This window comes from Ursus maritimus, unplaced genomic scaffold (assembly GCF_017311325.1).
Source record: "Ursus maritimus isolate PB19 unplaced genomic scaffold, ASM1731132v1 scaffold_31, whole genome shotgun sequence".
NCBI lineage: Eukaryota > Metazoa > Chordata > Mammalia > Carnivora > Ursidae > Ursus > Ursus maritimus.
The window spans coordinates 8538260-8561849 of record NW_024425675.1 but is presented as its reverse complement, the minus strand read 5'-3'; the positions used below and the strand labels follow the sequence as shown (position 1 = coordinate 8561849).

At 38.6% G+C, this 23590-nt stretch overlaps 1 protein-coding gene across 1 annotated transcript in view; it reads right to left on the bottom strand.

Annotated features, from left to right (window-relative positions):
- ODAD2 (outer dynein arm docking complex subunit 2) overlaps positions 1–23590 on the bottom strand; it is a 170923-nt gene that overhangs the window by 22660 nt on the left and 124673 nt on the right. The window contains exon 18 of the mRNA XM_008683879.2: positions 22800–23021. Coding sequence (XP_008682101.2) covers positions 22800–23021 — 222 coding nt within the window. The remainder of the gene's footprint in view (positions 1–22799; positions 23022–23590) is intronic.

Below are 23590 nucleotides of genomic sequence, written 5' to 3'. Positions count from 1 at the left end.
TCGACTGATCAGGGCAGACACATGCCAAGGTTTTCCACGGATTCTCCCACTTAATTGTCACATGTCCTTGTTTACCAACAGCCCGAATACGCGTGCAGGGGACACATATCTGAGTCATATGGTCTCTGAAGAAATGGCCTGAGGGCTTTTAACAGATAGTGGTGTGTAGATATAGACAGAAACCTGAACTATCCTGTGCTACTCAGCTTGATACGGTCAGTAACTGTGGGGTGTGCTCTGACTTCACATACGGTCACACAGCTCGCAACAAAACACACTACCTACAGTGCAGAGGTGGTCGCACCAGCACACTCATATTTGCAGATACAAGCGTGGCCTCTGCATCGTGGTCAAGCCGCAGGAGAGCCGGACCATCCTTGGCGGGGGCACAGTCCTGCCCACAACCTCTCCAGGGAGCGTCAGATCCCACCACTGATACAGGACCGCCCACATGGCATTCAGGCCAGCACCCCAAATTCTGTCTACACTGGAAACATCAGGACCAAAGACTCAGCTGCTGTCTGAGCTGGTTTGGCATACAGGAACTGGATTTGAATCCAGGGAGGAGCACTTTAGAAAGCCACCTATCCCATACCCACAGCTCGACTTGGCAGGATTCCACTCTTGTAAGGACAACAGCAGCATTCTGATGCACCCACTCAGAGCCAAGCTCTTTATATATATAAATATAAATGCAAATATAAGTGTGTATATGTGTGTGTGTGTATATCCATATGTATGTATATATATAAATATATATATTCTTGTCATTTTCATCCTCTTGGTAACTATTTGAGGTACATATTATCATCCTTATAGAACCACAGAGTGCAGGGAAGTGGGATGAGTTGGCAGCTGCACCCATACCCAGGATTCAAACCCAGTTCCGTCTGGCACCAAACACATGCTCATTTCCTTGCCTCCTCTGTTATTTATTTAATCAGTAGGTTTCTTCCTCAGATTTACTCCATTTTCTAAATTGGATCAATGGACTCGCTTTTGGACATCTGTCTAAATTAATGTATTATATATGTCTATCGTCTAAAATAAAAAACCTACCTAAATTTGCATGCAAATCACTGGCTATATCCTATAAAAAGCACATCAGAAAATTCTGTTGTTCTTATTCTTAAAAAAAATGGCTTGTGGCAGCTTTAGTGCCTACAGGCTGTCTGGATCTTTGTCTTAGGGCTTCATTATCAAATCATTCTATTTATGATAGGACATCATTTCTTTTAAGATTTCAATTAATGAATATGAAAAATACAGATAAGTCATGGTGGTGGTGTTGATTTACTTATTGTTTTCAAATGATTAATACTTAAGTTCTGATTAACAATCAATTATTAATTGAATTGACTTGTCGGAGCTGAAACTCAAAGTGGTGTTAAAGCACAGAGGACTGTTTTAATAAAAGTCAAACCTAACAAGGAGAATTAAGTGAATCACAGCTAAGCCTCAAAACTAGAAATGGGGCTTCTCTCACTTAGCCAAGGGTTTTTGAGGCTTGTCCGTATTGTTGCCTGTGTCAGCAGCTCGCTCCTTCTCATCGCCGGGTAGCATTCCATTGTATGGATGTACCTGTCTGTTCAGCCATTCACCTGTTGAGGGACATTTTAATTGTTTCTGTTTCAGTGATTTGGAAGAATGCTGCTATAAGTACTCACAGAGAGCTTTTTGTGTGCACATATGTTTTCATTTCTCTTGGGTAGATATCTGGGAGCGGAGGGGCTGGGCCATATGGTAGATGCATATTTAATTTTGCAAGAAGCTGGCAAGCTGTTTTCCAAGGGGCTCTATCATGTTGCATTCTCAGTGGATGAGCAGTGGATGAGGGTTCTGGTTCCTCCACATGCTTGTCAGCACTTAGTACTGTCAGGCTTTTGAATTTTTGCCATTCCGGTAGACATGTGCCGGTGTCTCAAGAGGTTTTGGTTTGCATTTCCCTGATGATCAGTGGTTTTGAGCATCTTTTCCTGTGTTTGTTTGCCATCTGTATATCTTTGCTCAGGTGTCTATTCAGACATTTTGCAAATTTTTAATTGAGTTGTGTATCTTCTTATTGAGTTGTAATAATTCTTTATGTAGTTTGAATAATACAAGTCCACTGACAGATATGTAAAAGCATATATATGTATATAAAAGCAGGGACTTGCTCCGGTTTTGGCAAAAGAGCTGGACCCAATGTTACCTAAATCCGGATCTTTGAATACTCCACTTCCAGACCCAAACTTCCCCACGGTGAGGATTACTGGGACTTGAACAAGCAAAACCGAGGGTACATTTTGGTGCAAGAAAGGTCTATTCATCCAGATACATATCCAGACATATGATCATTTGTTGTCAACACGCAGTTTCACGGTAAAGGAAAGCAGCGTCTTTGCTGCCTCTCCCAGTCTCAGTAAGCACGCCACATTTCCATCTGTGCAGCCCTGTGACCGGGCGGCATTGGGCCAGCAGCACTCCCAGACCTGTCCCTGGCTGATGGTGCAACACATCTTAGATGTGTTTCTACTTTTCTTTGGCAAAGATGACAATTTTCAAAGAGATTTTCATTTTTACTTCTCCGCATGCAAAATGGAGTAAAAATGATCCAGTCAACATTCTTATAAGTAGTTTCACTGGCAAGTGACCATTTGAGAAAAAAAAATACCTTTAGGAATTTATTTTCACAGAAATTTGATCAGATTTCCCCCAATCAGAAAAGCATGACCTAGGGAAAGTATCAACATTTGCAGTAGTCAAGTGTGCATATTTTAAGTTACTTTTTACTATAAGCAGAGGTAAAAATACTAAGTCCTGTGTCATAAAGAGACCCCCCTCAAACTGCATGTCAGGTTTCATTGCTGTACGTGGAAAATTAGGGGTGCTTTCCTGATTTTTTTTTCCTCCTTGGGGATTCAAACTTTAAACTTGTGTTATAAAGAATAATAGCTTCAACGTTAGAAATATTTTTCATACTTTTACTCATGGGTAACCAAAGACCTAGAGAATGAAGTGCTTTTTCCCAAAAGCATATTGCAAACTAGGATATTATAAACAAGTCTTGACTTGTTAACCATAAGGATAAGCCATTATGTTTGATCACTCCTGAACCACAGACATAGTTGCTCTGATTTCGATCTGCATAAGCTATAATTAATTTGATTTTAAAAATGTAACTTTTGTTTTTAGCACCTGTACTTTTAAATTTGTGTCCAAAGACATTTCAAAGAGACATCTTACACCATGGCAATGGGTTGGAAAATACAGAGAACACAGCTCCTAAGAACCTAAGAGTTTTGTATTTTTTTCTTTTAATAACAAAAACTGATTGATCCTGAAAGAAGTGAAAAAAAGGGAGCCTTAGAAGGGAATGTTAATGCATGCATATTTTTGGTACATTAAAGACTCCAACGTGCTAATTCAAGCACTATTTACTTTTTGTATATAACAGGATTGCTGTTTTCAAGTGAAAAACAGAAGATATTTTCTGAGTGCCAAAAACTACTTATTCATGAAGTCTGAAATACCATTATTATTATTATTAATTCTTACGTCTAGCATCTGTGAATAGCTTCTTATACGAGAAAACCATTTTGGGTCAGCTGAAGGCCAAAAATAATGAGCTGGCCTCCTGCCTCTGGGTATTGAGTCAAGTAGCTGCCAATTAATAAAACTGATTTTTTTTTTTTGTTCCTGGGATAAATTTCAGAAAATGAAAACAAACAGTTGTTGGTGCTTTTCATAGACTTCCAATGGAAGGAATATATTTTTCACAAGTTTTAAGACTGACTGCACTATAAGTAACCAAACAATTACGAGAAGCCGCCCGGTGTATTTCTGTGGTTTAGCAAAAGGGCCAAGTCGGAAGGAAAAGACATTCCCGGCATTTTCTAAAGCTAGATAAATACAGAGAAGAAATATAGATGAAAGATGGAACTGCTCTCCACAGTCCCTGCCAGATTCCTCGACTTTTTGGCATACTGATTGAATTTGGCAAATGTAACCAGTAACAATCTTTTCCATTAAAAGAGCAGCATATACTTTATTTTACCATACTGTTTGTGCAGTTTTGACCCTCCAAAACTGTCTCTCTTTTTTAGAAAGTGATTCTTTCTGCAGAGTTGGCTGCAATTTCATTTATTTGAAATGGATCATTTATCACCAAAAAAAGCTGCAGGGCACAGCTACTGTTGAACAGCTCCAAGAGACCTACAGCTCGGCAGGAAAAGTGTCTTTTTCTGAGACCGAAAGATGCTTTACCATGTGCCAACAGCATCTCATGCCAACGTAATGCCTTGATATCCAAACCTGTGTAAATTTGAGGAATCCTGGACTGTACAGTTCAGACAACATAAGCTACCCGGTCCTGTCATTTTCTTTTATTTGTGATCAGAAAAACTCTAATGTAGCCTGATGTTCCTAATTTTGGTAACATGATTATGTTAAGAAAAAGAGTAACTCTCCAGCCCCAAATCTAAATTTCTTGGACTCCAACACTTCTGAACTCTAATTTTTTTTTCTCATCTGGCAGTGATACTGTTAGTAAACTTAATAGGATAGGTAAGTAGCAATCTCTAAAAGATGCTGAGGAGCAAGACCACAGTTTCCAGCTTCGCCCAATTCAGGAAAGGAAGGCTCCCACCTGATAGGCCTCTTATGCAACTCCGATGGAAATGACTTTTTGTTTTTACCTTTCATTGGTCTCATCTAAACTAAACAAAAATAAAAGATTAGGGTGTTCACCTGTTGCTATGAAGTTTCTGAATGCAACATGATAGACATGTTTTGGGTTTTAAACAACCAAAAATTCAAACAGCCTTTGTATAGTTGGCAGTGATTTGTGTATATTATTGCTCTAATGTTATTTGCCATCTCATGCACCCTTTCTTAATCATTAAGTAGCAGCTAATTTAAAGCAAGGGAAAAGCATTAGCTTGCTGTGAGTGCCAGATAAACCCTGTGGTTTCAATTTAAAGTTTGGAGCCAACAGTGACAGATATAAAAATGAGAATCTGTAATTTGCCAAGTTTAAAGTCCCAAAACCAACATGTGAATGCCTCACAGGTTTATACGTGCATAAATGAAGACTGTTTTGCATAGATTCAAAATGCTGAAGGGGTGCTTCTTAAACTTAAGATGACAGTATAATAATAGACCTCATTTAATCACAAGTATTTGACCAAAAAAAAAAAAAAAAGAGCCAAAAGTCGCTGTTTAAGTTTCAGAATGCTAAATCCATACCAGCAGTTGGCAATAGCTAGGTCTGAAATATTTTCAATAAAAATTATAAACAATTACTTTTCACATTTTATAATTTACATCCATTTAACTCACAAAGCTTGCTTTATGAATGAGTTCTTTAATAATAATAATAATAATAATAATAATAATAGAGCTAGCCAAAGCTATTAGTAAGAATTTATAATTTTAACAAACAAGGTGCAACACTTTAGAAATACTGGGTAGAATGACTTCTGCACATCTTTAAAAGATTTGCAATAATAACCTCACAACTAAGGTGTATACTACTCTAAAACACCCTCAATAACAGTATGATAACAAAAGACAGTGAATGTCAACTGACCTAACAGTTTCTCACGTTAGTTGGTCCAAAAATCGAAATCCTGGCTTGTCACGTTCGTGCACACCCTTTACACTATCTTCCCAGCCCACCAGGGATGATGCTCTTGACTGTCCCTGTCCCTCCCCCAGGGCAAGCCTTGGAAGCCATTCTGTAAACGGCACACTGTTTCCTTGTCCAACTGATTGGATGAGAGGTGGGTACTTTTCCCAAACAGGGCCAATCAGATTCCCTTCCCTGAAGGGAACTGAATTGAAAGTGGGAATAGTATGTGGCCTCACTGGGTTGACCCGATGAAGCTCGGGGGCACAGTGGAGGAAACCATGGGGAAACAGGGAAAGCCAACTCACAGAGAAAGAATAAAATGAAATGGATACAGAAGACAGATGAAAAAGAAAAATGTGCTAGAAAACCTGTGAGACTCTGTTTCACCACCTTTTTCAGTGTTGCTTGCCCTTTTTCCTCCCTCCCTTCCTTCCAGATATATTTATTCCCTATTTAGAGGGCGAGTGGGAGGGACAGGGGGAGGGAGGAGGAGGGAGAGAATCTTTATCAGACTCTGCCTTCAGCACAGAGCCCAACTCTGGCTGGATCCCAGGACCCTGACATCATAACCCAAAACAAAACTAAAAGTTAGGTGCTCAGGGGCGCCTGGGTGGCGCAGTCGTTAAGCATCTGCCTTCGGCTCAGGGCGTGATCCTGGCGTTCTGGGATCAAGCCCCACATCAGGCTCGTCTGCTGGGAGCCTGCTGCTTCCTCTCCCACTCCCCCTGCCTGTGTTCCCTCTCTTGCCAGCTGTCTTGCTCTCTGTCAAATAAATAAATAAAATCTTAAAAAAAAAAAGGGGGGGGTGCCTGGGTGGCACAGTCGTTAAGCGTCTGCCTTTAGCTCAGGGCGTGATCCCGGCGTTCTGGGATCGAGCCCCACATCAGACTCCTCTGCTGGGAGCCTGCTTCTTCCCCTCCCACTCCCCCTGCTTGTGTTCCCTCTCTCGCTGGCTGTCTCTCTCTCTGTCAAATAAATAAAATCTTTAAAAAAAAAAAAAAGAGTTGGGTGCTCAATCGACTGTGCCACGCAGGTGCCCCCATGGCTCTGCTGCTTTCTTGTCCATGAGATCTGTCAGATGTACTTGTATCTTCTTTGGTGCCCAAGCTCATGTGAGTTATTTATGTTGCTTGCAATTGATTGTATCCTAATTGATCCTGCATTCTACCTATGAAACTTTGGACACATCACTTAGACTTTTGAAATAAAGCTTCCCAATCTTTAGAATGGGTGCAGTAAGTCATGCATCACAGGGTATTGCAAGGACTAAAAAAATAAGAAATAAAGCACGGAGCCCAGCAGCGACCACTCAGTAATTGGCTGCTATTTTAAGAAGAGATTATCCTGTAATTTACAATTTATAAAATATATACAGCTATTTATATTACATATTTGTTAGTCAAGGGAAAGTACTGTAATCTCTTATTATTAAGCCTAACATTCTAATATTTGCTAATTATTCATTTAATGGGTGATTCAAATTATTTGGTGAAATTTAAAATAAAAAAGGGCTTGCTAACAACTATTATCACTATGGTTATTTCCCTCTTTGTAGTAGAAACCTTGTAAAAACAAAAAAGGTTTGCAAATAAATCAATAATTCTTCCTGTTCCCTTAATTTCTCACTTAATGTATAATGAAGTCCTGTTTAGGCTTCCATGTTCTCATGCACTGACAGCTCACCACCTTCCTAGGGGGCTTTTTGCTCACACACTTTCTGACCTGCTCCCTACACACCTCTGAGAGTGATCTTCAGAAACACAAATGGGATCATAGCACTGTTCTCATTAAAAATTTTCAATGACTTCTCAGTACAATAGACTAAAATCTCAATTCTTTACTACGGTCTGGCACTCCCCATGTAATCCAGCCCCTCACCTCTCCAGGTCTCCAAACACATCTTGTGTCACTCTCCCATTCTGTCACTTCAACTGCCTTGATCTTCTTGCAGGTCCTTGGAAACTCTAAGCACATTCCCACCTTACGACCTCTGCATGCACTTTCTCTCTGTAAACTCTTCTCCTGTCTTCATTCTTCGTATCTTAGTTTAGACACACCTGCTCCAAGATGCCTTCTCTGACTTCCCGGTCTAAAGTATGTTAGCCCTCTGTTATTCTTCATCCAACCCGATTTGTTTCCTTCATAGCATTCAGCACACTTAGAAATTATTTTGTGCATTGATTTGTTTTTGACCAGGTCCTTCTTATAGTGCTTGAAAAAGTTATGAGACCCTTGGTCCTCCTCATTCCTCCTGAATTCTGGGAGTGATGAACAGGTCAAGTCCTGCCTGTGTGGAGAATCTGTATACTGTGTCTTTATTCTACCCCTTTGAAGAGGGATACCTTTGTGAAGGAGGAGTCATTTCCTGGATCAGCACTAAACATAGGTGGTCATTCTTGACTACATTTTCAAGAGGTCTTGCCCCCAGTTAGCAATGCATATTTTCCTCTGATTTCAATAAATTAATAACCAGTATATGGGATATGGAAATGAAGTAGGGTAGGATAACCTCTTTTCACAAATAGTTATCAATATTCAATCATTTGCAGGATTAATTTGCTAAAAAGGAAATTCAGAAGCATATAAAATTATCTTTAAATAGATTCTATAAAGTCATAGACTATCTCCAGATAGATTAACTTAAAGTAGAAATTAAAAGATAATTCCCTGTGGCAAAATCTTTAAATAAATTTAAATGATAAACTGAAAGGGAAAGTCAAGTCAGTTAAGTGATTAAAAATCTTTTTTAAAAGATTTCATTAATTTATTTATTTGAGAGAGAGAGAGAAAGCAGGGGGAGGGGCAAAGGAAGAGGGAGAGAGAGAATCTCAAGCAGACTCCATGCTGAGGGAGGAGCCCTGCAGGGCTCAGTTTCATGACCCTGAGATCATGACCAGAAGCCAAAATCAAGAATTGGACACTTAACCGACTGAGCCACCCAGGGACCAAGTGATAAAATTCTAACCAAAAAATATCTCTCCAAGTTTTACATTTGAACTCTCATCCGACATAAAATCAGTACAAAGTAATCATTTAGTGGTAGTTATTAAAACCAGTTATCAGTCAGTGCATAGGCCCACCAAAAATCATGTCTGGAATGCTCAAAACAGCACTATTTTAATAGACCGAACTTATTCTCGCTTTAATATGTAGGCGATTATTTAAAAAGTGTCTTGTTCAAGTTATCCATTTGTAAGTTTCTCAGAATGTTGAAGAAGTACTATATAATTTGTAAACAATGTCTGTAATTACATGTAAAGTAACGTATTATATATTCCCTAGAACAGATGAGAAACTACTGTCTAAAATAAACTGAAAAACAATAACTGGAATAAATCAGAAACTGGTGTCATAGTTTAAAAAATAAAAGGCTGAAGCTACTTATGGAATATGAAATCTTAACAGAAACAATCTGTCTGCACACATATCTGTGCACAGATATCCTGAGGGTTAGGAAAGATAGAGCTGAATCAGTAATTATTTACAAGTCATTCCAGTAATCTGTGTAAATATACAAAATTTGAATATGATTATTGTGGATGCTGCGGTGGCCACCCTGCATAACTGAGTAGAAAAGCAATTGTCGATGAAGAATGTCTCTACATACCACAATTACCTGAGAGATAACTATAAAACATAGCATCTAAACTCAATAAATTAATTTTAAAAATAGGCTAAATGTGGACTAATCCATCAGAATCCAGGATATTAGAAGCATGTCCCCTTGAAATATGAAGTAAGCAAAGTAAGGGCAAGTAAAAAGTTGCTTGATATGCAAAGTAGAAGACTTAGGGATTTTCTTGTCTAACTGGCGGTTTGGGATAATAATATGAAATAAATAGGGGTTAGAGAAGCTAGAGTGACCACATGTTCTGATCCCAAATCAGGAGTTTTAGCAATTTATATAAAAAGTTTTATGAGGGTATAAATATTAAATTACATTTATACATTTAACATACATTGAGGATCCATCTAAATCAACTTTATAGAAAATATTAAAACCATATCCAATTTGAATAGTTAATAAAGGCAATCATGGAAGGAATCTTTTAGCACTATTTAGTCCCTTTTTCTAAGTTTAAGTGTACTCCTTAACCAGTGCTTCTCAAATTTTACTATGAATATGAACCATCTGGGAATCTTTTTAAAATGCAGATTCTGATCCGGTAGGTCTGAGGGGGAGTCTGAGATTCCAAACTTTAACAAGCACCTTGGTGCTCCTGTTGCTCTCTGTTTGGGACCGCACTTTGAATAGCAAGTCCTGAGCCCTTGGGCTGCTGGGAGAGACCAAGAGCAAGGAAAGGCCCGAGACCAGCTGCCTCCAAGCCGTAAGCAACTTCGTCCATTTATTCCAGTGTGACATACAAATATTCCATGTTTTTCTGCTGACAGGGAAAAGGTTAGGAAGCAGTGTTGTAAAAGACAATCATATAACATATATATATTTAAAGATTTTATTTCTTTATTTGAGACAGAGAGAGTAGACCAAGAAAGCATGAGTCAGGGTGAGGGGCAGAGGGAGAAGCAGACTCTCCACGGAGCAGGGAGCCCAATGTGGGGCTCGATCCCAGGACCCTGGGATCATGACCCGAGCCGAAGGCAGATACCTCACCAACTGAGCCACACTGGCACCCCCATATAGTTTGACACACTCTCAAAGGCAACAACAGGAATTGCATTGGCCAGGGGTCTGGCATACTGGGTCGGATATTCCTATTTTCAAAGCTTACAGCTTTGAGGACAGCATTTTAAACTAGTTAACATGTAAATTTGTCTTCTCTCAGTTATAGGAACTTACATTTTTTATAGCATTAGCAGAGTTCTCCTTGTTTACTTTTCTTTAATGAGGAGCAAATCAGGTGCCCTAGGGGCATTGTCTTCACGCTTGCAGAAGTACTGCAAAGCACCATTCTATGGCTACATGCCCATCCCAATTCCACAGGGGCCGGAGCCACAGTCCTCCTGTGCAGCATGACATCATACGCTGGAGCATTCCACATGCACAGTTGTGTTTGTGTGGTGGATTAGCTTTCCACGCAGTGCCTTAACCATCCTCGGGCGTTCTTTAACTTTCCCTTTGAGAAGGCTGATTTCTGTTTCCCTTGTGTTCAGCATCATGGACCAACTACTGTAAATGATGGTCTGGCTCTCTTGCCACTGAAACTCCTGAGGAGCAGTGGTTCTCAGTTACGTTAGGAGCTTGGTTGAAATACAGCTTCCTGGTCTTCTTCATAGAGACTCTGAGTCAGTCATTTAGGGTGTGACCCAGCAGCCTTTATTTATTTTTTTCCAAGCTCTGTATTGCCTCTAGACAGGTGGACTGTAGACCACACCCTTTGAGAAACACTGCTGCAATGGACCACAGGAGTAACTGTTGGGAATGTTCCATAATAAAGAGTCTTGTGTAAGGAGAGATGAAAGCTCTGACTCTTAAGAAGTTATAAGGCTAAGAATGGACACTAAGACGCATGAGCTTTTTGTCCCAGGTATCCAGTTTAAACTTAAAATTTTAATTTAATTTCTTTCATTAGGGGTCTTTCTTTTTACTATATAATAATTAATGGTATTTATGGTACCTAGACCCTGTCCCTTGGTGATGGGGGATGTTTTTAAAAGTAAAAATAAGACATATGAAAGGTGACTGGTCATAAAGATCTTAGACTTTTGGAACAGAGCTCATGTAAGTGGTAGGTATAGAAAATTGACATAGATTAGTGTAAAAGGTTTAAATTAAGCCCAAAGCTCATGTATTCAGGTTCTCTACTTTCAATTTTCATAATTCTAAAAATGCAAATATATACATATATTTGTATATACATATACATACAAACATATACAATATAAAATGCCATTAATATTAACTAAATTAATATTAACTAATATATCACTACCTTTGGAGAATATAGCTACTCTTTTTAAAGTCCATGTAATAGATAGAAATAATTGTTTTAAAAAATCACAAAATCATCTGGTTTTAACTTCATATACTATAACTTTTACTAGTAGTAATGTTTAACTGGCATAAATTAAGACTACAGAGAAGCTGCAAGGAGAGCAAGCAAGGCTAGAAAATCCTGAAAACTAAGGAGAGACACAGAGCATTTGGGATGCAGAAGGACGGCATCATTCCACCATAAAACAAGTACGCTTTCTGCCAAGTTCTATTCCCCCTTTGTGCTTTCCCAGACAGCTGCTCTGTCTCCTAAAGCAGTTTCTCAACCAGGCTCAGTCTTCCAAACACAGCCTTACACACCAGCACCCACACCCACACACATGTGCCATCGAGGCACTTCTGCTTTACCCTGCAGTGGGCGTTAAGAGCACAGACTATGGAACCAGATTTCTTGGGTCCTTTCCTTATGACCTGGGTGATTCAGGGCAAGTCACTTAATTTCCATGTAACTCAGTTTCTTTACCTGCAAAATGGAGATTAATTCCCATCTTACTGGAAAATGGAGAAGACTAAAAAAAAGGATATGTGTGAATGTGCTTTTGGGATAGTGGCTGGCACAGAGGAAGCTGAATAAAATGAAAATGATATTACTTTCATTTTTATCTCTTTTGCTGTACTTACACGCAGCTCTGTTTTTCCTCTTTTCTCGCCTTTAGTTTTCAGGAGGGGGAGGGAAATTTATTTTGCTGGGATGTGGTGGTGATGACGTGGCCTAAGCATAAGATGGATTGATTATAGTGAAGCAGAGCTACTTTGGATGAAGGAGACAAGTATTCTATTAGCCCAGACATACTCGATTTTTCCAAAGGCTCCCTGGATATTTTAGAAGACTGAATCCCCTCCTCAAGGACAAAAGCATTGCCTAGAGCTCTCCAAGGAAAACTTAAAAAGAAAAAAATCAAGTGGCTTTAAAGAAACATTCCTGTATCAGATTTTTAGATGCACTACACTTATAAGAATGCAAAGAATTAAGATCAAAATACTTAATTCCTCCTGAAGAGATTCTTGTCCTGTAAGCCTTTCTGTCAAAGCAAAGTACTAAATATATATAAAAAAGATGGCTCCTACTGGGTTTCATAAACAACTATTAAAAGGCAGCGTGGCCCTAGTGCAGTAATTTTCAATTCTTTCTAAAGCAGCAGAAAGCTGTTTTGAAACACGATCTCATGCATAATTCTATATAAAATGGAAAAACTAGCTGTTCTAATTGAAGTAGGTGACCGCCCCCCACGCCAAGCATTGGCTTCCCCCTTGCCCTGAGTACTGGGCCCTGATCTCTCCCAGGGGAACCCTAACTGTCCACGAGACACGGTTTGAAATTCGCTCGTCTAGTGGAAACAGCTCTAAACTAGACATCACAATCATTTATGATGTTATGCCATGTGTTGATTGTGTGGGTCTTGGTACCTCACTGATCTCCGGGACTTACATTCCTCATCTGCAAAATGTGTGTTTAAAATGGAAGATCGGTAGGAGAAGGAAGGGAAGAATGAAGGGGGAGTAAACAGAAGGGGGAACGAACCATGAGAGACTATGGACTCTGGGAAATAAACTGAGGGCTTCGGGGTGGGGGTGGGGGATGGGGATAGGCCGGTGATGGGTATTAAGGAGGGCACATATTGCATGGTGCACTGGGTGTTATACGCAAATAATGAATCATGGAACATTACATCAAAAACTAAGGATATACTGTATGGTGACTAACATAACGTAATAAAAAATTATTATAAAAAAATAAAATATAAAATGGACAACTCACCCCTACCAGCTCTGACTTTTCATGAATTTATTGTATAAAGAAAGTATAAAAAGAAAGTTAAGAATCTGTGTTGTGCCATGATAGGGTAACAGGGACTGGATTTATCTTCCCATCTAAAGCAACTTAAAAATGGTAAAATCTATAAAGCAATGGCTCTTCATCACATCAGGCAACTGTGATCCCCAAGAGAAGGAAAACTCCAGAAGTAAGCCCTACAATTGTCCCAGCCTACTGCCTGGAGTGAGCTATAGCACAGGGAGAGAGAAGCCTCCCTGACCTGGGAGGCCAAGCTTGGGAGTCTGGGGGTCTGTGATGACTGGAGTCTTCAGGGAAGATTACTGGAGGGGAGAGAGAGCTCTCTGAGCACAGAACTCTAGAGACCTGCAGTCAGTGCCCCTGAAACTACAATGCAGAACTGATGAGCACTTGTGTGTGGGACAGATCAGCTGGGACAATCTCTGAAGCTCATACAGTCAAACAGTGCCTGATCTGACCACCCAGCCTGAAAGACTTCCTAACTCATGGGTTTCGGGTAGAGCAACCGCAAGGCTCTTACCTCAGTAGTGGGTAAGAATTAGCTGTACTCTAATGTTGCTAACAAAGCATGAACTGAAAGGATCAAATTGTTTCTAAGTAACATGATGGCATCCTAGAAAAAAATGCAAGAATATTTATAGAAACTATCATTCAACACATTAAAATTCGGTGTCTTCCAAGAAACAGACTCTTAACTATAGAGAACAAACTGATGGTTGCCAGAAGGGTGATGGGAGGGAGGATGGGTTAAATAGGTGATGGGGATGGATGAGGGCACTTGTTGTGATGAGCACCAGGTGTTGTAGGGAATTGTTGAATCACTACATTGTACACCTGAAACTAATACAACACTGTATGTTATCTATACTGGAATGAAAATTAAAAACTTAATAAAAAATCCCTCCCACCCCAAAGTCAGTGTCTGGCATGACCCATGATAAAGAGAAAAATCAACCAATTGAAAGAGAAATGACACTAGGACTGTTACTAGAACTGGATTTCATATGAGCTAGAGGAAAGACTCAGCATGTTAAAGAGAGACATGAAAGATACAGAAAGACCCAAATCTAATTTTGAGAGATGCAATTATACTATCTGAGATGTAAAACACACTGATGGAAATAAAGGTGAATTAAACATTGGGAAAAAAAAAGATTTTCTGAACTTGAAGGCATAGAAATAGAAACATTCCAAATTAAAACACAGAGAGGAAAAAAAGACTGAAAAAATGAATAGAGCCATAAGGAGCTGCGGGAAAACATCAAGTAGCCAAATAGAGGTGAAAATGGAGTTTCCAAAGGATGGTAGAAAGAGGAGACAGAGAAAAGTACTTGAAGAAATAATGGCTCCAAATTTTCCAAATTTGATGAAAACTATAAGCCCACAGATCTGAGAAGTTCAACAAGCCCAAGCATAAGAAACATAAAGAACACAACACGAAGGCACATCACAATGAAATTGCTCAAAATCAGGGAAAGTGATAAAATCTTAAAAGCAGTAGTACAAAAAAATGACATACTCGTATACAAGCAGAAGAATGACAGGTTTCTTCTCAGAAACAACACAAGCGTGAACAAAATGAAGCAACATGCTTAGTGGAGGAGAAAAAGTCATTATAAAATTCTCTGCCTACAAAAAATATTTTTCAAACACAAAGACAAAATAACGTCTTTTTTAGACCTATAAAAGATGAAAGAATTTATCAACAGAGCTGTACTATAAGAAATGTTAAAAGTCCTTTGGGCAGAAAGAAAATGAGACCAGATGGAAATCTGCATCTATCGAAGGGAATAAATGGCACTTTTCCCTATTTATTTAAAGCTCTGTAATTGATAATTGATTATTTACAGCCAAAAACAAGAACAATGTAGAATTTATAATATATATGAGTCAAATACATGAGACAATAGCACAAAAGCCAGGAGGACAAAAATGGAAGCACAGCGTTGTATGATCCTTAAACTATATGTTTCTGTGTGTAATATAACTCGAAGATACACTGTGCTGATGTATACTATAAACTCTAAAGCAAACACTAAACCAACAACAAGGAATCATAACTAATAAAAACTAAACAATAAATAAATAATAAAAACAAAAGGGATAAAATGGAATGTTAAAAAAAAAATTCAGTTAAGCCAAGAAGACAAAAAGAAAAGAATAGATGGGAAAAAGAGGGAAAAAATAAAATCACATTTAGAGCCAATCATGTCAATAGCACATTAAATGTAAATATGGTAGACACCCCATAACCTCCCAAAAAGGCAGAGGTTGTGATTTGAATTAAAAAAAAAAAAGCAAGCCCCTACTAAGTGCTGCCTACAAACAGCTATTAAATAAAAATACACAAACGGGGTAAAATTTAGGGAGAGTTATAGGATTTAACATGCTAACTCTACCAAAAGGAAGCAGGAGAAAAGGCAGATTTTGAAGCAAAGAATATGACAAGGGATGAAGGTGATTTCATACATATAAAGGTGTCATCAAGAGGTCATATTATTCCTAAATACTTACGCACTTAACAGAAGAGCTTCAAAATGCATGAAGATAAACTGATGAGAGAATAGTGAGAAAATGTTGGCAATTCCACAATAACTGGGGTATTCTTGAAGTATAGTGGTTAACATATTTGCCTCACAAAATAATTGATAGAACAAGTAGTTATAAAATCAACAAAGATGTAGAATATTTGAACAATATTAACCAACTTGGCCTTAGTAAGCTTTATAGAACACTTTATTCAACCACATCAGAATACTCATATTTTTTCAAGTACATGTAGAACATCAATGAGTTAAACCATATTCTGGGTCACAGAACAAATGTCACATTAAAAAAAAAATAGTCAGTGGGGCGCCTGGGTGGCTCAGTTGTTAAGCGTCTGCCTTTGGCTCAGGGCGTGATCCCGGTGTTCTGGGATCGAGCCCCATGTCAGGCTCCTCCACTCGGAGCCTGCTTCTTCTTCTCCCACTCCCCCTGCTTGTGTTCCCTCTCTCGCTGGCTGTCTCTCTGTCAAATAAATAAAATACAATCTTAAAAAAAAAGAAAAAGTCAAGTAGGGATGCCTGGGTGGCTCAGTCAGTTGAGCATCTGCCTTTGGTTCAGGTCATGAACCTGGGGTCCTGGGATCGAGCCCCACATTGGCCTCCCTGCTCAGTGGGGGGTCTGCTTCTCCCTCTACCCCTCACCCCATTTGTGCTCTCATGTGCTCTTTCTCTCTCAAATAAATAGATAAAATTTAAAAAAATAGTCAAGTAATATAATGTATGTCTCTGACTACAGTGGAATTAAATTATAAATCAATAAAAAATCCTCGAATATTTAGAAACTAAATATAACAGAGAAGAAATCAAAAGGGAAACTATAAAATACTTTTAACTGAATGAAAATAAAAACATAACTTATCAAAATTTTTGAGATGTAGCTAAAACATTATTAGAAGGAAATTTATACAGCTTAGAATCATTTTTAGAAAAGATTAAGCTATCAAATCATGTTAGTTTCCATCTTAAGAAAATAGACAAAGAAGAGCAAATGAAACCCCAAAGTAATCAGAAGAAAGGAAATAAGAAAGATCACAGTAGAAATCAATGAAATAAAAAATAGAAAATCATAGAAAAACAAGGAAACAAAAGCTAGCGCTTCAAGAAGATCAATAACATTGATAGACTGACTTCTAGCCACACTGATCAGGAGAAAAGAGAAGATGAACTTACCAATATCAAGAGTGAAAAAAGTCATAACTACGGATTATAAGTATATATTAAGAGGATTAGGGAATGTTATGAACAACTTTATGCCAATACATTTGACAATATAACTTAGATGAAATGAACTAATTCCTTAAAAGACACTATCAAAGCTCACTCAAGAAGAAATAAACCCAAACAGCCCTATCTTGAGGAAAAAAATTGGGTTTGAAGTTTAAAACCTTCTGAAAATGAAAACTTTCGGTTCAAGTAGCCTCACTTGTGAATTCTACCAAACATTTAGGGAGAAATAATACCAGTGCTATAAAATTCTCCCAGAAAACTGAAGAGGAAGGAACACTTTCCAACTCATTTACTGAAGCATTACTGTGATAGAGCATTACTGTGATAGCAAAACAGAGACATTACAAGAAAAAAATACTACAAACCAACATCCCTCATGAACACAGACATAAAACTCTAAGAACATTTAGTAAATTAAGTTCAACAATGTATAAAAAGGATAACACATTGTAACCAAGTGGGTTCATCCTAAGAATGCTGGCGTGGTTTAACATTTAAAAACCAAATCAGTGTGATTCTCCATAATAACAAACTGTAAAAGAAAAACCATAATATAATCTCAATAGATAGAGTAAAAACATTTGACAAAGTGCAGTATCTATTGCTGATAAAAAAAAAAAAGTTCTCATCAAAGTAGTAATAGAAGGGAACTTAACCACCCTGATAAAAGTCATCTAACAGGGACGCCTGGGTGGTTCAGTTGCTTAAATGTCCAACTCTTAATTTCAGCTCAGATCTTGATCTCAGGGGTTGTAAATTCAAACCGCACGTTGGGAGCCTAAAGCATGGAGCCTAAAAACAAAAGCCAACTTTTGATGCTAGAATAGCATCAAAAATAGTTACATGGGGTAAATCTGAAAAAAGATGCAAAAAACTTGTATGATGAAAATCACACAAGATTGCTGAAAAATAAACACATAAATAATGGAGAGATATTCCTTCTTTGTGAGTCAGATGGCAATAATATTAAGATGCTGATTTTCTCCCAAATGAGGTATAGCTTTAATGCCCACCACAATAAAAATCTCAGAAAGCATTTCTTGTAGAAATTAACAAACTGATTTAATTCATATGGAAATGTAAAAAACTAGAATAGCCAAAATAACTTAAAAAAAAAGAAAAAGGTAGGAACACTGACACCACCTACCTTTAAGGCTTATTATAAAGCTACTGTAATTAAGACAAAGTGATATTGGTGTAAATATAGACAAACAGAACAACGGAACAAAACAGATATATTCACCTATTTTTTTTTTCAAGTTTGCAAAAGAAATTCAGCAGGGAAAGGGCATTATTTCAACAAAGGATGCTCATATGCCCCCCAAATGAACTGCAAGTCATTCCTAGGATCATAAACAAAAATTTACTCAAAATAGTTCACAGACTTAAATGTAAAACCAAAAGTTACAGAACTTCCAGAAGAAAACATGGAAGATCCTTGTGACCATGTGTTAGGCACATATTTCTTAGACCTAACACCAAAAGCACGGTCCATTAAAAAATAACAAAAAACAAAAACACCACAAGATAAATTGGACTTCATCTACTTTGGGGGGGGTCATTATCCTGATCTGATTGTGGCTTCGTGGGTATGCAGAGGTATGGCACAATTGATCACATTGACACTAGATATGTGCTTGTGTATGTCAATTATAAAGCTAGTACATATTTTAAGTTAGAAATGAAATAAGGAAAACATTTGATGTATGTATAATATTAGAGTTAAAAATCTAACTCACTAGAATCCTTAAGTAATCATACCTTTCTTTCTCACTTAAAAGGATAAATGCAAATAACAAGAAAAAAAGTCAGTTGGGAGCAAGTCTGTGTATGACTCTATATTTGGTATCGTAATAGAGTCACTGATACGTAATAGTGCTAACTAAGTAATTTAATGGCACATCACCAAGAGACTATCCCGAGCACTCCAGGGAATATCTGGAATGTATACACAGGAAAGTACACAAGACCACAAAGATAAAGAGTTTTAATTAACAGAAAATATTGTAGTTCAATCAAACATTAAGCATGTGGACTGCAGATAGACACTGAGGGTTCTTGGATGATCTCAGCCTCTAAAGTCCATTTACTTGACTCAAAGGTGTTAGTGATATTTTTCTTTTTGGTGCCAGGCTTCAAGGACTATCGGGTGTGTGTGCTTCTGGGTTCATCTTCCCCGCTCTCTGGAATGCCACGGCATGTGCTCCGTCTGGGAGCCTGCCAAGACAGCCCTTGCCTTTCCACCCAATGGGAACTGTTCCTCCCTCTCTCTGTTGGACGCACTTCTGGTTGTATTTTCTGCAATCTCTTCAATTTCCTGCCTTCCAGAAAGTTATAGGCCCTAATGTAGCTTTCACCTGCCTGGTATAGACATTTGCAAAACAAATCCAATGTCACCATGGGGAAGGGAGCTTAATGCATTTTATAGGTGCTCGTCATCTTTCTATCTGATCACTTTTTCTGTCTTTGGAAAGGGCTTGTCTTGCTCAGTTTTTCCTGCAACTTCTTTCCCTCCTTGTATTACTTTCCTGTGTTACGGTTTTGTTCTAATTAGCAATAACTTTGGTATATCTCCTAGACTTCTCATGCTTTCAATAAAGTTGCCAACAGGTCTGCATCTATGTTAACAAGGTTTTGTGATGATGCAAGTCCCTGGACTGATACTCTTGAGAAGGAGATTTGTGTAGAATCATAAAGAGGATAAAGATTGCATTATTCCTCTCATGTTGCATTTACCAGGGCAGGAGATTTATTCGTTCATATAGAACAGAGTCTTACCCGGAAAGCCTCTAACACCAGGTTGTTTTTCAGCATAACTGAGTCAGGAAATCCTTGTTAACCTGCTTAGCAATATTTAAACACAAACCCTTTGGAAATTCCCTCTTCCTCTGGCTTCTAGAACTCCTGGGTAACCTGTTAACTTCGTAAGGTTACTGTGACAGCTCTTCTTCCTAGCCTACATGCTCTGCGAATGCAAATGCAGACATTCCCCAGGCTTCTCTAAACTCTCTGCCAAAAACAACTTGTCCACCCTTGTTCGTGACTTACTACCTCTCACTGATACTTCCCAGTCTTCCCCTCTCCTGCCTCTAGACTTGTGCTGTCCAGTAAGAAAGCCACGGGCCACTGGTGAGAACTTGAAATGTGGCCAGTTCAAATTGAGACGTACCATCAGTGTAAAACACAAATACAATACATCTATAATAGTACTGATTAAATGTTGAAGTAAAAATATTTTGGATATATTGGGTTAAATAAAATATATTATTAAAATAAATTTCACCTGTTTCTTTTTATCTTTTCTGAAATTCTAGCTCCAGAAAACTTAATATTCTATATGCGTCTTGCATTACATTTGCAGTGGACAGCACTGCTCCAGTTCTGAAATTCAAACTGACCATTTAAATCGAACACAGTAGAAACTGAAACCAATCTATTCCAGACCCTCAAGCCTGCTCACTGTTATTATGGAATAAACATCAGTTGGCATGAGACAGACAGGTTGAACAACATCAGCGGCTGCTGTTAAGGAAATTGTATCATGAAGGAACTAACTCTAGAATCAATTACTTATGAAACCGGGTGACGGGATGACTCTGGTAATCATCAACATTGCTCACGGGCAGCTGCAGCAGGCATGTACGTAGGACTGGGAAATAACAATGTAAGCTTTTGACTAGGAAGGCATAGTAGCAATTAGGAATGAAAACAACCAGGGATTTGCCAAAATAGTGGATAAAGTTTGTATGCATTTGGAGTCAGAAATGTTAGCAGTTAACATGTTGTGACATACTCATGGCAGGTACTGTAACCACCCAAATGTGCCAAATATTCTCTTACATGATCTTGGCTGATAGAATCTTCCTCTTCACCTAGCCCCAAACCTGGAGTCATCTTTGATTCAACCCTTTCCTGACTCCCCATAGCCAAGCACTACACCAAACCCTGTTTATTCTTCTGACACCCACTCATCACATCTACATTCTTTTCCTCCTTAAAGAAAACCAGAGGGGGCGCCTGGGTGGCTCAGTCAGTTAAGCGTCGGACTCTTGATTTTGGCTCCAGTCATGATCTCAGGGTTGTGAAATCAAGCCCCGTGTGGGGCTCTGTGCTGAGCGTGGAGCTTGCTTAAGATTCTCTCTCTCCCTCTGCCTCTGTCCTCCCTCCTCTCCTGCTTGCGTGCACTGACTCTCTCTAAAAAAAAAAGAAAAGAAAAATAAAAAGAAAAGAAAAGGAAAGGAAAAGAAAAGAAAAAAAAAAAAAAGAAAAATGGAAAAAAAAAACCAGAGAAGGAGACACAGGTCCACATGCTGCCCCCACGGTCCCAAGAGGGAGAGCTCAGGATTAGGCCTCCCTCTAGATCATGACAGAGAAACTTACAAAGAACAATATCCTGTTCTTTACAGTTATTCTCCAGTAGAAACAGCAGGTAGTTAGGAATGCAAATAGAGGAGATGGAGAGGCTCTCAAGAGACCTTAAGATGATGGGGGAAAGGGTCTAGGGCCAAACGAACCCTATTTTCTTTCTTTGCTTTTCCCTTTTCTGTTCCCTCCCCCCAATCATTTTTATTGCCTTCTTTTTCTAGTACATATAAGCTGTGTGGGTGGGTGAACAGAGTTTCATCACTTTACATAGCAGAATATAATTCTTAAGTGATTTTGGATTATCCACTGACTTGCCTTAGAAGAAACGATTCAGAATTGCATGAGCAGTTGGCATTTATGTCAATTAAACCATAAACCTTATTAAATTTTAAAACTTTGAGTAGCCTAGAAATTCTCTTCTTAAACTAACTGGCAATTGTCTAAGCATATGTTATATGTCAGACGCTTTACCAGGCTACTTAATTTTTATAGTTTCATTTTTTTAAAGGCCCTACTGATGGCATGTTAGGTTGGGCAAGCCCTGTTCAAGAACAGAATGTATAGCTATATTAAAGCCTATGTACTTCTAGAAGCTCTCCCACCTGTGTATTTTTTTTAAAGATTTTTTATTTATTTATTCAACAGAGATAGAGACAACCAGTGAGAGAGGGAACACAAGCAGGGGGAGTGGGAGAGGAAGAAGCAGGCTCATAGCAGAGGAGCCTGATGTGGGGCTCGATCCCATAACACCGGGATCACGCCCTGAGCCAAAGGCAGACGCTTAACCGCTGTGCCACCCAGGTGCCCCATCCACCTGTGTATTGATTAAAGGCAAAGAAAACTTGATGCACAGATTCTTTTGAAAAAAAAAAATGTGTCTTTGAGTTGGTCCTTTGCTATTACAGTTAAGACCATCAAGTTGTAGTCTAGTTGTTTCAGTCAGCTCCTGTAGTTCGTGCCTATATTTTGTTATTTAAGTGCTAAGTAAATTATATATTAAGTAAAATTATGAATGCCCCTGATTATTCATGTGTTGTACATTTTTTTAAATCAAGTTCAAATTATGGAGTGATTATTAAACTAAGTATCTTTACACCTTTTGGTTTAGGAAAAATCGATCTCCAACTTTTCTGCAACATAAACCATGCTAACACATGGCTCAGCAGCTATGACCCAACAGATAACCAGTTTTGTGTGTCCAAATACGCCCCCATTAGTGAAACCTTACTGTTACATAAGTTTCTTTCCAGCCGCCATATACCTAATTTGGACTAGACCACAAAGTCAATCAATCACCGGTACCTTTACTGCACCATTCTCGTGCATGGTGATGCAGTTATCCGCATCTTCGGAGAGCTGATACAAGGCTTGAGCTGTCGCTCGATGTACATTGGCGTCATTTGATCTCAGGTAACGCACTAATGGAGCCACTGCTTTGTACTCGCCAAAGGTCACTCTATTTCTGCCCCACATACAGCAGCGTGAAATAGCTTCTGCTAGATGGCGCCTCAGTTTATCATTATTCTGCACAAAGGAAATGAATTGTGGTACATGCGTTGCAGTGAACCTCTGTGACGTCATGTTTCTGTGCTAGATGTTTATTACCCAATAAAATGCTAGTGAGTCAAGGGAGAAGGGCTAGGAGGCTATTCAGGTGGAGTCTTGAAAGAAATTAGTATTTTGGTGGCTCCCCAATGGGCCAAGGTTCAATCCTGAGTTTTCTTTTTATGACTTTAAAAAATTTTTAATTTCTTTTTATTGACTACTGAACGTAGTCAATACATTCAAAGGTGATCAAGTGTTTGGCATTTGTTATTTGCTCAAGGATTGATTTCCTTTTGAGCACGTGCTTCAGAAAAAAAAATAGTTAAAGAATATTGGACATTCTTAAGGGAGCATTTCACTTGACTGGAATAGATGGATTAACTCTACACCTTCACCAGAGGAACACTTCTACATCAGTAATACACCTTGATTCCCAACAGGGAGAAGGCAGTGCAGCAAACCGTGACAAGTTTGAGTCTGCCATTTTCCTTTCCATAGCCTTCATCCTTCTTTTTGTAGGCAATTAACTCCTATGGGTATACTATAAC